The following is a 13445-nucleotide window of genomic DNA, read 5'->3' on the forward strand; positions in this document are numbered from 1 at the left end:
AGAGACCTTTAGGCAAAACACTTATACACATAAAATGAAAATAAGTCAATCTAAAACGAGAAAGTTTGTTATAGTCTTAATTTGTAAGTCTGGGATTGACCGGGAAAGGACTCGACTGTGTATAAACAACTGATGCCAGCCTTTTAAAATAATCAGTTAGGACAGCAAAAGTACAAGAGACAAAAAAAAAAAAAAGTGAATATTATAAGAGAAATCTAAACACCCAGAAAGAGCTCGCTGACATTTCAAGAAAGATGGAATCACCAGAAGAAAAACTCAGAAAACTTAGTGTGTCAGCTGCACCCTTGGCAACCAGAACATGTGGCAGAGAGCATCCCCATATGGCTCCTGAGCAAGCATCAGCATTCCTCCAAAAGTGACTTTCCTTTTCCATTCCTCCAAACTGAGAGACCCAGATTCACTTCTTTAGTTCTTCCTTCAAGTTCCCTTGGCCCTAGTAGATCCAAGGCCTTTTCTGATTTAGAGACCAAAGCTGGGAGTTGGTGGGGAGGGAAGGGAGCCGTGGTTCAATAAGATTCCTATTAGCTAAATTAACAGATAGCAAAGGTTTCACCTTCAACAAGAACTGTCCATCCAGTGAAAGGGTGCTCTCTTCTCCTCTTCTACGTGCTGGCTCCCTATTTGTTTCCGTTTTCACACTAACCCAGGGCCAAATATTAGGGGCCACGGCAAGAAACTTGAGGTATATAACTTTTGCTTGAGAGATTGAGACTACCCAAATGATTATAACTCTCACCCAAATGGAAGCTTTACACAAGTATAATGCTCAGGGAAGAGTTTTATAAATATTATTTACTTTAATAGATAAAAAAATCTATTTATCTCCAAAAATAAAATCTAAAGGAGTTTATATGTCATGGCTTTGAGGCATCTAAAGTTTCTGTTGCTTTTTCTTTTGTTAGCAAGCAAATATGAAATAAGAATCTACATATAAAGACTTGTATAAAAGCTTATTAATATGAGAACTGTATCTGGAGATCATATAGTTCACCTAAATGTTAATTCAGAAATACAATTTCTCAACATAAATGAGTTTTCATAAATGATAATACAATTTTTTGAATAAATGAAATTTGAAAGGCCAGCTTACATTGTGTGTAGCACAGTGGTTTTTGAAAATCCATACAATGCAAAATGTTATGAAGACCTAAAGCCATGTCTTTTTCATAGTCTGTGCCTTAAGATGATTAACTGTGTAACTAAGTATCTGTTTACTCAGAACATTTTAATCCCCCCCTGCCCCCATTGTCACAATCTTGGTCTTCAATGCATAGGATTGGGAGAACTACTTTTTGCACAGACATACATAATAGCCTTGTTCTAACAGACACGCTACTGCAAATTTCTTGCTCCATACTTAATTTAGTTTTTCTGTATGGCCAAAGAAATAAATGGTTTGTTTTTAAAAGAGTGAGGGCTTCCTTCCTTCCTTCCATCCTTTCTTTCCATTCTTTATTTCTTTCTTATGCTTCATTTTTCTACACAATGATACAAATCAAGCACTCTACCTGAAGGCCTTCCCTCACTGCCTCCAGAACGTAAGGTACCAAGGAATAATTCCAAAGATCCATGAACCACACCCTAGAGCCTTCCACGTCCATGGGGCAAGAAAGGAAAAGCCGAGGACCTGACAAGACACAAATGATAAAACGTTTCAGAAGCATTTCATTTACCAATAAGAACCACATGTTTAGACACCTTTTGGAGAAATATAACACACATATTCCTGGAAAATGCCTATCTTGGCCATCACGAAACACGCTTGTAGAAGACAGAGTCTCCAAGCCTATCATTTTTCATAACAGTGAAAGATGAACTGAAGACATGAGACAGAATGAGGGAAAACCAGCAATGAGCAAAATTCAGTTCTGTCTCACAAGCCACGTCAGGTCCAGTTACACAGAAATGAATTGTTGATTCCAAATTGCCATTATGTGCAGAATTTGGAATCAGTATAGACACTGTGAGCTGACGATAGAATGCTTGCCTGCAGCTGAGGCCGTTTGGATGATTGGATGGCAGTGGAAAACACACTTCTGCACATACAACTTAAGAAGGAATAGAAAAACAAACACCATTGTGTCCACAAAAGAGAGTAACTCTAACTCAATTTCACCTTTTGAAAACAAAATGTGAAACACAAAAATTATTCATAAGAAGTCCATTATTTCCAACTACAGCCTTTTCTCACAGCCACATTTGAATCAGCTAATAGATAAAAATATGTGAGATATATTTCCTGGAATAAAAAATTACCCTGCGTACTCTTTCTTTTGACTAGTAATGTGATTTTTAGATGCTTTTGTATTCAAACTTAATTTTACTATCCATAATTGTCAGATACAATGAAATAATTATAGATGCAACACTCAAAAAGAGACAGCTTTAGAAAAGAAAAACATTCCTTAATCTTTGGAAGCTTTGAAAAAACTAGCTTTCTTGTTATTTCTCTATTCAATCTGGTCACTTTTACCCAGTACCCTCAGTGCCTGGAAAATGGAATGTTTTAATTTTAGAACTCACCGATGGTGACATCAGACGAACTATGTGTTTCCAAAAAGCTATTGAGATGATGCCACGTCTTGGGAATCCAATCTATAATTTTGACTAGGTCATTACTGCGTGTGTTCCTTTCAATTTCCATCTCTATAAGTTTTCTTCGAAGATACCTGCCTAAAAAGCCTTTCACTGGTTCTGTGTGGTTTGCACATAACACCCACCTTTAAAAAAAAAAAAGGAAAGAAGAAAATCAAATTTCTTTTTTGTAAAGCTTAAAATTTATTTTCATAGTAATTTTCACTGCAATCAATATAAAGCAGTAATGTTTCCATATTAATCAATGGCCACAATTTACTGCTGCAAGAACTTAGAAAATCTATTATCATTAGAGCTACAATACAGTGGGTTTCCAAGAAGCTTATGTTCCTGAGCGTGAGTGGGTGCACACACGCTGAAAGGTGCCATAGGAGAATCATGGATCCTGAAATAGGAGCTCTCTTCACAGTCTTCACTTAGCAGCAGAGTGCTCTCTCTTAGCCAGGGAGGTAGCGAGCAGGAAAAGAAACACTTTTGATTACAGATTAAAGATCACAGAATGTCTGCTTTAAAGAGAGTGCCAGGAGAATTGAGAATTGCCCTCATGAAGCAGGGCAACGTGGGCAGGACTGTCAGCAACCAAGTGGAGGAACAGCCATCGTGCCACCCTTCTGATTAAAAAAAAAAAACCAATAACCCAGGCACACAGACACACATTCATACACGCACACGCGCACACACATTCACACACGTACAAGAGCACACACACAACACCACACACATACACACAAACACACACAGGCACACAGACACACACTCATGCACACCCACACACCTACACATGTACACAGACACACCTACACATGCACACAGACACACACACACACACACACACACACACACACACACACACACACACATTCCTTCAAGTCCTTACCTGAAATTGTGATGTAATTCTAAATTTGGTGATGAAGACACTCCCTGATTCATTGTTCCAATAATATAAGGACTAGGAAAAATAGAGAACAGGGCATTTAGATGTGATAGAGAGAAAAGTAATTAAAAGCTATCTCAGAAAAACAATTAAGGAGAAAAACACTATTCAAATTTAACAGTAGTCTTTAAGAGAGAAATTTTATAATGTTAAATTGGAGTTTGACAGAAATTAAGGGAACGCAATTTCTACTGGCGATTGAGATCTAACATGTGATCTAGTTGGGTTTTTTTGTTTTTGTTTTTAGTCTCTGATGGAGTTGAAAGACCAGGTAGCTTAGTTTTTACAATGACGCTTAGTTGTTTAGGGGTTAAGATGATTTTAGGTCTAGATAGATGTTTTAAGTTGATAATGACAGATGCGATGGAGACTGATTTACATTTAGAATTTTAGACGCACCAACATAGGAAAGAAGTTTTCTTCAAGGCTGTCAAACACAAATAGCCAAAACACTAAGAATGTAACATTTATATAATTCCTGATTGTGTCATGATTCTCCTTGCTATAGGTAGTTTATTGTATATCTGGGTAATAATATAAATGTATATGTAAAAAAATTTTAAAAATGTTAATTTAAAAAAGGGGGACCTGGACAGAATAATTACAATGGTTTTGTCTATTCTAACTTTTTTTTTTTTTGAGGTAGAGTTTCACTATGCAGCCTGGCTGGTATTGAACTGGCCACCTCCATTTGGAGTTCACCTCCAAAGCTCTGGGACTAGAGGCGTGCAGTGCCACATCCAGCCGTGCTTTTACAGCTCTTGTACTTGTAACCCAATTCCTGTTAGTTTTAAGTTAGTAAAACTTTTTTAAAAAATAGATTTTTAAATTTTATTTTATGTGTGTTCTCATGTTTGTCTGTGCAGTACATGTGTGCCCAATAACCAGGGACGTCAGGAGCAGGTGCCAGATCTTCTGGAACTGGAGGGATGGGCCACTGTGAACATTTCTGTTGGCACTAGGAATGAAACCCAGGTCTTCTGTAAGAAAAATAAGTGCTCATAGCATCTCTCCAGGCTCCTTAAGGGTTCCTAATAACATGCTGATTTGATTTTTCCTTTAACCTTTACTTTAGGCTGGTCAATTTCTAGTAGCTTGTCACTAGCAAAGATCGATTATTTAGAATACCACTACTAATTAAGGTTAATGTCATTTATATTCTTGTGTTCCATATGTTTTTCTCCAGAGACCATGCTCCAACGAACGTGTGGGTTTTCACACTGTTTCATGCCTTGATGTAACCTGTCCCTTCGCTTTAGATAATACAGCATTATATTATTGGAAGAGGAAGCTGTATGGGAGTGAATTAACTTCATTTCTAGAGAAAAGTTGAAGTGTTATTTTGGTAGGGACCAAAAAAAAGCAGAGAGCTTTAAACTCTCCTTCAAGTTATTATCTTTATTTATTTTTTATTTTTTATTAATTTATTCTTGTTACATCTCAATGGTTATCCCATCCCCTGTATCCTCCCATTCTTCCCTCCCTCCCATTTTCCCCTTAGTCCCCTCCCCTATGACTGTTCCTGAGGGGGACTTCCTCCCCCTGTATATGCTCATAGGGTATCAAGTCTCAAAGCATCCCACCATTCCATCGTCCCCACTGCCATTCTCGACTTCTTGTGTGTCGACGGAAACTAACAGCACCATATAAGATATAGTGCTTTCATAGACGTTCCTGAAGACCAGGTGCAGTGGCACGGGGAGGTAGAGGCAGGGGAGTCACTGTGGACTAGAGGCCAACTTGGCTAACATGATGAAATCCTATCTCAAAACAAAAACAAGCAACAGAACAAAGCCAACAAACAAAGCTCAGAAACCTCCTGGGGACACAGCTATGGATAAATATATATTCTAAAGCGTGTGTGTACACACACACACACACACACACACACACACACACACACACACACACACAGATTCCGTGGAGATATGGATATTATGAGAAGTTCTTCCACCAATGGTATCCACTGTAAGTCTTAAAACATAAAAAGAGTACAAAGGAGTAACTGGCATCCCTGTTTCTATAGCCGATTATTGCAGTTATTTTATGAGCTCACCATTTGCTATATTTACAGTTGAGGAAACCATTGAAGATGTCGCTCAGGGAGCCCACGTGGTGAAGATTATCCAGAATGATGACCACGGGGAGCTCGACGCCGTTATTGTCAGCACTGCACTGCTCAGCCAGGTTGGCGAGATACTGCTGCAATTCCTTAAGGAGAGAGGGGGACACATGCATCAGAGACGAGTCTCCGGCACGGGCAAGCTGGTCCCAGTTTTCGGAACAGCACACTGTGTCCTCCATTCAGGTTCTTTTCGTTAACACTCATAACAAAGCTTTGTGGAAGCGGTGCACAAAGCACGTTTAAAAACGAGACGTTCACATTTTAAAATATATTTTATTAATTTATTCACATTACATCTCAATGGTTATCCCATCCCTTGTATCCTCCCATTCCTCCCCCCCCCCATTTTCCCCTTATTCCCCTCCCCTATGACTGTTCCTGAGGGGGATTTGCTCCCCCTGTATATGCTCATAGGGTATCAAGTCTCTTCTTGGTAGCCTGCTGTCCTTCCTCTGAGTGCCACCAGGCCTCCCCAATGTTCACATTTTTTAAAGAAAAGAGGGTTAGGAAGGGAGGCAGGCTGACTATTTCCACAGGCTGTCTCAAACCACAATCACAGCTGTATTTTGATGGTTCCTTCTCAGAGGGCGAGATAGGTGAGTTCTAGATAGGAACTCTCATGCTAAGCTATGAGGATGTCTTGTTGGTCTTGATAGTTCAATAATGTAGATTGTTACCAGAGTTATTTCAAACAAAGACTAAAACCAACATGACACTTTTTAGGTTGCTAATACACTTTCGACATTTTGTCTCGAGTTAGCTAGGTGCGTTGTATTTAACAGTATAGCCCCAGAACTCAGATAAAAAAAAAAAAAGCAGAGACTTGAGTATTTATAACCTGCAGGTGACTGCTACAATTTTAAGCTGAGAAAGCGTTTCTTATATTTCACAGGAGCATTTGCCATCAGCATGTGGCATTTCTTGAGCTTCCTTTTATTTTTCTTGCATCTTTTTCTTGACTAATAACTTTGAACCTAAATATGATAACCAGTCCTCTGATTGACAGATCTCACAGATGGGTAGGTCAGGAGCAAAATTAGGTTTGCTTAGAATTATCCTAATCAGTAAGAACATTTCCATACTATTTGCATATTTATAATGCCATTTTCAATTTGTAAATCTTGCTCAGGGTTCAAACAGTTCCACGATCCCAATTTCTGGCAGTCAGGTAGACAGATGCACTACACACACTGGATGCTTCCTCACCCTGTCTCTGAAGTTAAGGCAGGGAACCAGCATCAGCCTGGATAAAGCAGTGCCAGGGCATGGCAGATGCAGTGAGTAACAGTCATTCAACTTTTCTGATGGGCTCGTAGGGAGGAGGCCTTTGAGATGAATCTTGAATTACAGGTAAAACTCCAACTGGCAAGTGTGAAGTTATTCATTGTTTCAACATACCTTGATCAAGAATTTACTCAGTGGCAGGTGCACTGGTACTGAGGGGTCAAAGAGCCAGTTTCTTTGTCCCAAGAACATCCTAGTAGGCTAGCAGACAACCAGAGCAGTAAGAACATCACACAAGCACACAGAAAGGGAAGTGAAAGAAGTCTGCCATAGGTTTAAACAACAGAATACAGTGAGGGAAAACGTGTAAAATATAAAGAGGGAAAATGTATAAAATATAAAGAATGAAAAATAAGAGTTAGAAAGTGAAACTGAAAGATCTATTTGGGAAATAATAAGGATGCTGTTGTAATGGGGACACAGGGCATGGTTGTAGCATGCGACATGGAAGGGAAAGAAAAGAAGCCACTGGATTCATGAAAACAGAATTGAAATGTATCACATAGAAAAGTATGGACCTATGGACCATTGCTGCTTTTGTTCGCTTGTCTCTTGTCAGTAGGCAGGAGCAATTTATCAATAGAAACGTATAATGGTTAATAATAATAAAAGCACCCAAGAAACTTCCTATCTAACAAGAGGTTAGGCAAAATATATGTAAGTATAATTAAGAATAAAATTACATTATTTTCATATATTTTGTTTTTACCACATGTAAATATTACTCATGGGACTTTAAGTAGCAGAAGTACTTGCCACAATAATGGTATTTTTGTGGTTAGTGAATATTTTGATGTTTAAACAGGGGAGAAGAGCTTTTCATATAGGAAGGCAGGAAAGGGCAGAGTCAGAATATGAAAATATGACGTCCACAAAGAGAAACGCAAAGAGTGAGCTTTGTGAAAGAAAAATAGAGGCAAATAACCTAAGAAGAAGCTTACAACCCGAAACGATAGTCAAGATCACTCAGCATCTCCTGCTGACCACATAGACACGTAATGCTCATGAGATGGAAATGAAGGAAAACCAGGATTTTGTAGGGCTCAAAGCACATCGCCCAAGAAAAAAAAGAGATGAGCCAGGAGAATACTGAGACTGTTGAATCCTGTCGTTCTGAACAGGAAAGGTGTGCTATTTTAGCTTGGGTGCAGAAAGCAACAGAAAACACTGGAGGGTTCTAATTGAGCCAGATTTTAATTATGAAGATATTTTCTATTTTCTATGATGTCAATGGATAGAGCTGACAAAAGAGTGAAGAGGAATTTCAGGGGAACTTTGAGTCAAGCAATTAGAAAACAATTGTGGAGCTCTAGAGGGCAGGAAGACGGTTGTGGGAGAGGAGGATGAAAAAGCATGGCCCTCTGATACCTTCCAGGGCCACAGCTGTCACTTCTACACATAATTTGATCAGATAAACTGGAACCAACTCGTTGCTTGAAAGAGCTTTGACACTGCAGAGAGTGAGTGGGTGTGGCTAATAATGCTCAACTCATGTTTATTATTCAGGTCAACACACAGAAGCCACTAGAATCATAGAATCATCCAAACGAGAGCAGGGGAGGAGAGAGAGTGGGAGAGAGAGAGAGAGAGAGAGAGAGAGAGAGAGAGAGAGAGAGAGAGAGAGAGAGAGAGTAGTGTTAAAGCCATAGGCCACTCATCTGTGCAAATAGACATTTTGGTTTGGTTTGGTTTTGGTTTTGGTTTCTTGAGACAGGGTTTCTCTGGGTAGCCCTGGCTGTCCTGAAACTTGCTCTGTAGACCCTGCTGACCTTGAACTCACAGAGATCCACCTGCCTATGCCTTACATGCACCAGAAGTGCCCAGAGCATATAGATATTTTTTTAACAACCCGTTGGAAAGCACTTTGTGTTTCTCAGTCCAGCTTATGGATTAAAAATCTTAGGTGGAGAGACTGACATACTCACATGAAGCATTTGCCATCCTTATCAAGTCAGGTAAAATAGAACAGCTCTGGATGCCAGATGGACCTGGCAGTGAGATGAATCCATGTCCAGACCATGGACAGCACTGCTGTTACATGGACATCACATCCTTGGGTTTTGACTCTAGACACATTACAAACGAGTCTGCCAAGGCCAGTTTTCTGATCTTCTTCTACCTAACATTCCAAGTGGCTTCAGCTGGCCACAGACTCTTTACTAAATCCATTTCCATCCTTCTGAGCCTGTTATAAAATGTCACAAAGTGTAATTGTTTGTGTGCTCTGCTCTCAGTCACAATATTCCAGCTGGCAGCGTGAAGGGTGGGAAGAGGAACAGAATGTAAAATGAGGAGGTACCAGAACCACGAGGAGACACTTTTCTTTTTCCCTTTGATGGTTTATTGTTTGATTTGCTTTTTTAAAAAAATTTTTTTAGTAAGTGATTGCTGGCCGTGTCTCCTCTGTTTTCCAATGGCAGAGCATAAAACAAAGCAGCAATTATAGTGTTCTTCTTCTTCTTTTTGCAAAAGACGTATTATTTCATGCCTCATTAGCATTTTTGAGAATCTGTATTTCTCATGCTACTCCTAGCACGATCTTAACTTGTCATTCCTTCTTCACTTATATTATTATTTCACTTACACCCTCTCCCTGCAGAACTTCTTCCCAAAATAAAAGCTGTGAGGATTCTCTGCTAATTTGAAACTAAAAAGCCGTATTCTCTAGCAGTAATTCTGCACACAGCCCGAATGGCAGCTCGTCCATACATAACAAACTAAGGGAGAAAAATCAACACCTTTCTTTTGCAGTTTGTGTTTTCTTGATCAGTACTATATTATTTGTTCAACAGTTTCTTCCCATCACGGCTTTCTGGTTTCATGCTTTACTTTAAATGCCCTCAAGACTCCCACCCCTGACCACTTAGCTGGAACAAAATATAAACTGATATAATAATAGTGTCTTTGCTCATCTGAAAGAGCAAAAAAGTATTAAAATGTATCATTAGAAACAAGTTAATGACCAGTATTAAGATTTTCTTCAAGTAATAACGATTTTTAAAAATGAAGTAAAAAGGAATATACACACACATGCCTACTCCACACATATGTACACACACACACACACACACACACACACATATATATATATAAGAAATTATTTTGTTATAGTAATTGACCTATTATAGTTTACGTTCTCAAACTGCATCCCATTTAGAGTGCCTATATTTAATTCATATGCAAATGGTCATATACAAAATGATCCTTCACTTTATCAAAATGCCTTGGTCTCCTTGTCTAAATCCTTTTTACTTATTTTCTAATCCATTTTTCCTTTGTTTTATTTTTCAAAACAAAGAACTTGTGGAGCTCTGGCATGTCAACATTAAGGAAAAGCCAAGGAGGACATAGGGTCTGGCCAAGAGACCTCAGAGTTCATTTATCTTTTGGCTGGAAAGGAGAGTACAGTGACTATAAGGCTTTCATGTGACGATACAAAGAAACAGGATCACAGGAGATAGTACATATGCAGATAGGAGCAAAGGAGCATCCATCTCCCTCACATTCAGCTTAGCGAGGAGTCAAGTTTTTGACCTTGGGCTTTATGTCATTCTTCAGTATAGAAGACAAAAAGTGACATAACAACAATTTGAATAATGCTGAATTCCAAATAAATATCCATACTTTAAAAGCTACTTAGCACCACTGTACTTTATGCATATTACTGTTTGGGAATAATTTTGAAGCAAGGTATATTGTGTTGGGGAAGAGTAAGTGTGTACTTGTGCAAGAAATCTGCATTGGAAACCAAAGGCTATAATTAATAAATATACTTTAGGAGCGTGTGCTACCTTTTTGATAGTTTATCTGTCTCTTTCTATATATCCACATACCGCCAAAACAAAAGAATGCACTTTTCTTTGAGTCCTTAACACAACTCTAAAATTTCCTTCATTTTAAAGTTGAGAAAACAAAATGAAGGTACAAAGGGAATCAGTAATATCCCCTAATCCCGCATACGTAATGATTTGCCCTACTTGGATGGAGCTCTGTTCACTTAGTTACGCATTTGGTTCATTTGAAGAATCAAGTAGGTTTTTGGAATAACAGTACCTCTTGCAAGTTTGCAAATCCCAGATAAGGATTTTCTTATGTCTCCTCAAAGGCTTTGTGCACTGTAGTTACTTGCTAGGAGGCAGGCTTTGGGGAACTGACTGTACCAAGTGGCCAATAATATCATCAATTGATTAATCTAATGCAGGGTTGATACTGGACGCTCTATGCAAAGAGAAGGGCTGAAGGAGGGGGTCATCCCTGGGGCATATCTTTAAAGCGTGTACCCATAATTCAGACAAATTCCCTCCCTTTCTCTCTGATATGTGGCTATCGTGAGACCGTCATGTCCTCCTCACCATGTCCTCTCATGTCCCTCACAGTTTACATTCCCAGGTTCAACAGAGGGCCCAGCTGATGAACTCTCAGCAAAGGTGAGGCAGAACAAATGTTCTCTCCCCTCCCTCTTTCTGAGTTTATCTCAGGTCCGTTATTGTAGTGACAAGAAATAGACTAACACACCAAAAGGCTTGATGAGTTTACACTGTCCAGTGAGGCCATTTTGAAAACTGTGCTATGAGCCTCTCTTATTGGGACTGCATCAAGGCAGTGCCAATGACAATTGCGCTTTCCCAAGAGCACTCAGGTAGCAGCAGCTGAGAGTGTAACCAGCAGAACTGGTAAAACTAGTGCACTGCTGTGCACATGTTAGCCATCACATAATTCCCATTTTAGCATTCTTTATTTTACTAAGTATAGCAGGAAGTGCCAATGAGGTTTTATAGCCTCGTGTGACAATGTAATAACAGAGACTGGTTGGATGACTGTGGCATCTTAGAACCATAATCCACTGAAACATTCTTCGCTTCCTCACATTTCTCAGGCACAATTTCTCTAGAGACATAATATAAGCAAATTGCTGCCTTACTAGTGTTTCTGCAATGATCAAAGTTATTTCCAAATCAATCCCTATTCCAGAAATGTCCCAGTTAATCTCTGTTCATTTATTGATGCTTAAACCAAATATTGTCTTTATATGCAGCCTGGCTCATCCCGAGGAGTCACTTAACCCTCTTGTTTCCATAGCACCATGAAAAATAACTGCCGTTCTCATCCAACACTTTGTCCATGCATGTCTAAGGGAAGTCACCAGCCAAGGTTCTGACAACTTCTTCCATATAACCCCAAGTACATGGTAAGTGACTGTTATTAAAAATAGCAGTCCTATGTACATTAGTTAAAGCAATGTTCGTTCCTCCACTAGATTATAATTTTAGTGGATGATACTGACTTTTTCCCCCCATGTGTGAAATGGAAGTCACACAAAATTTTAAACCTTGATTGCTGAAGATGCTTCTGGATAAAAGTTGTTTTCTTAGTATTCTGTGACTCACCTTACTTGACTTGTGGTCCACATTGAAAGTAGCAATTGCATCCTCTGTTTTTTTCCTCCCAGACTTCGTTATGACATATTCAGCAAGTTTGTTTGCTAAATAGGTCTTTCCAGTACCACTCGGTCCTGAGAGTATAATTCTGTGGTGCTCCATCAGCAAGTTAAAGTACCTTTGGGTAATTGGCTTAGGAATCAGTGTATCAAAAACAAAACTGTCCAAACTATTTTCTTCTACCCCTGAAGGAAAAAACAAAGGGAAAAAAATAAACATTATTGGTTATGGTAGAATTAGAAATATATTAGTAAGCCAAAATAAAGTCTTGTTTGCCATTAGAATGCAGCTCATACAAAATAACTTTCTAGCTATTTCTAACTTGCATGCATCAGTTGTCATTTAAACAGAGAACATATTGATAATGTGGTCGAGTGAAGATCCAATGCTTCCTTCTCAGGCTCCCCTCCACCGCCAGCTGCTTGCTTTCCACTATTGCTTATAGAAAGATAGACATAAATTCAAATTCATTAAAATAAACAAATGTTCTCATTTCTCTTAGAGGTGTATTTACAGTGTGAGAGAAGAAAGAGAGATATGTAAGGTTCTGTATAAGCAAGACAGGGATATGGCTTCATGAGGACTAAGCCAGGCTTAGTAAAAGACAATATGAGTTCAAGGCCAGCTGTGACTACCTACTGATACCCTATCTCAAACTAGAGGACAACACATGCCCCCCTTCCTTATTACCTCCTGTCACTCATAAAAGCACCATAGCCTTATAGCCATTTAGGCTTTTGAAACAATACAAATTGCAGTGTTTGGCAAAGGATTAAAAGGAAAGCAACGTTATTTCCTTTTACTAGCCCAATTACTTTAATTATAAAATGAAATGTTGATGAATCCCTCTATTAACCCACAGTTTATGTAGATACCTTCTTAGTCTTGAACATACGCACACAAGGAACTAGAGAGGCAAGCCTGTGTCTGGTGTTACCTTAGCTATAACCTGTCATAACAGCCCAAGCCCAGGAAACAGCATGCATTAGCTAGCCCTGCCTCTTAAGTTTCATTCTCTACAGCTTTGTGGATGTTTATTTAATACACA

The 13445-nt window shown here is 39.0% G+C and overlaps 1 protein-coding gene across 8 annotated transcripts in view; it reads right to left on the bottom strand.

Moving 5' to 3' along the window:
* Positions 1-13445, bottom strand: part of NAV3 (neuron navigator 3) — a 718489-nt gene that overhangs the window by 8787 nt on the left and 696257 nt on the right. For all 8 annotated transcript variants that reach the window (XM_084796372.1, XM_084796369.1, XM_084796370.1 and 5 more), the window contains 5 exons: positions 12347-12582; positions 5607-5761; positions 3494-3565; positions 2545-2741; positions 1530-1648 (listed from right to left, as the gene is read on the bottom strand). In XM_084796372.1, coding sequence (XP_084652498.1) covers positions 1530-1648; positions 2545-2741; positions 3494-3565; positions 5607-5761; positions 12347-12582 — 779 coding nt within the window. The remainder of the gene's footprint in view (positions 1-1529; positions 1649-2544; positions 2742-3493; positions 3566-5606; positions 5762-12346; positions 12583-13445) is intronic.

This window comes from Acomys minous (assembly GCF_964271855.1).
Source record: "Acomys minous genome assembly, chromosome: 9".
NCBI classification, from domain to species: domain Eukaryota; kingdom Metazoa; phylum Chordata; class Mammalia; order Rodentia; family Muridae; genus Acomys; species Acomys minous.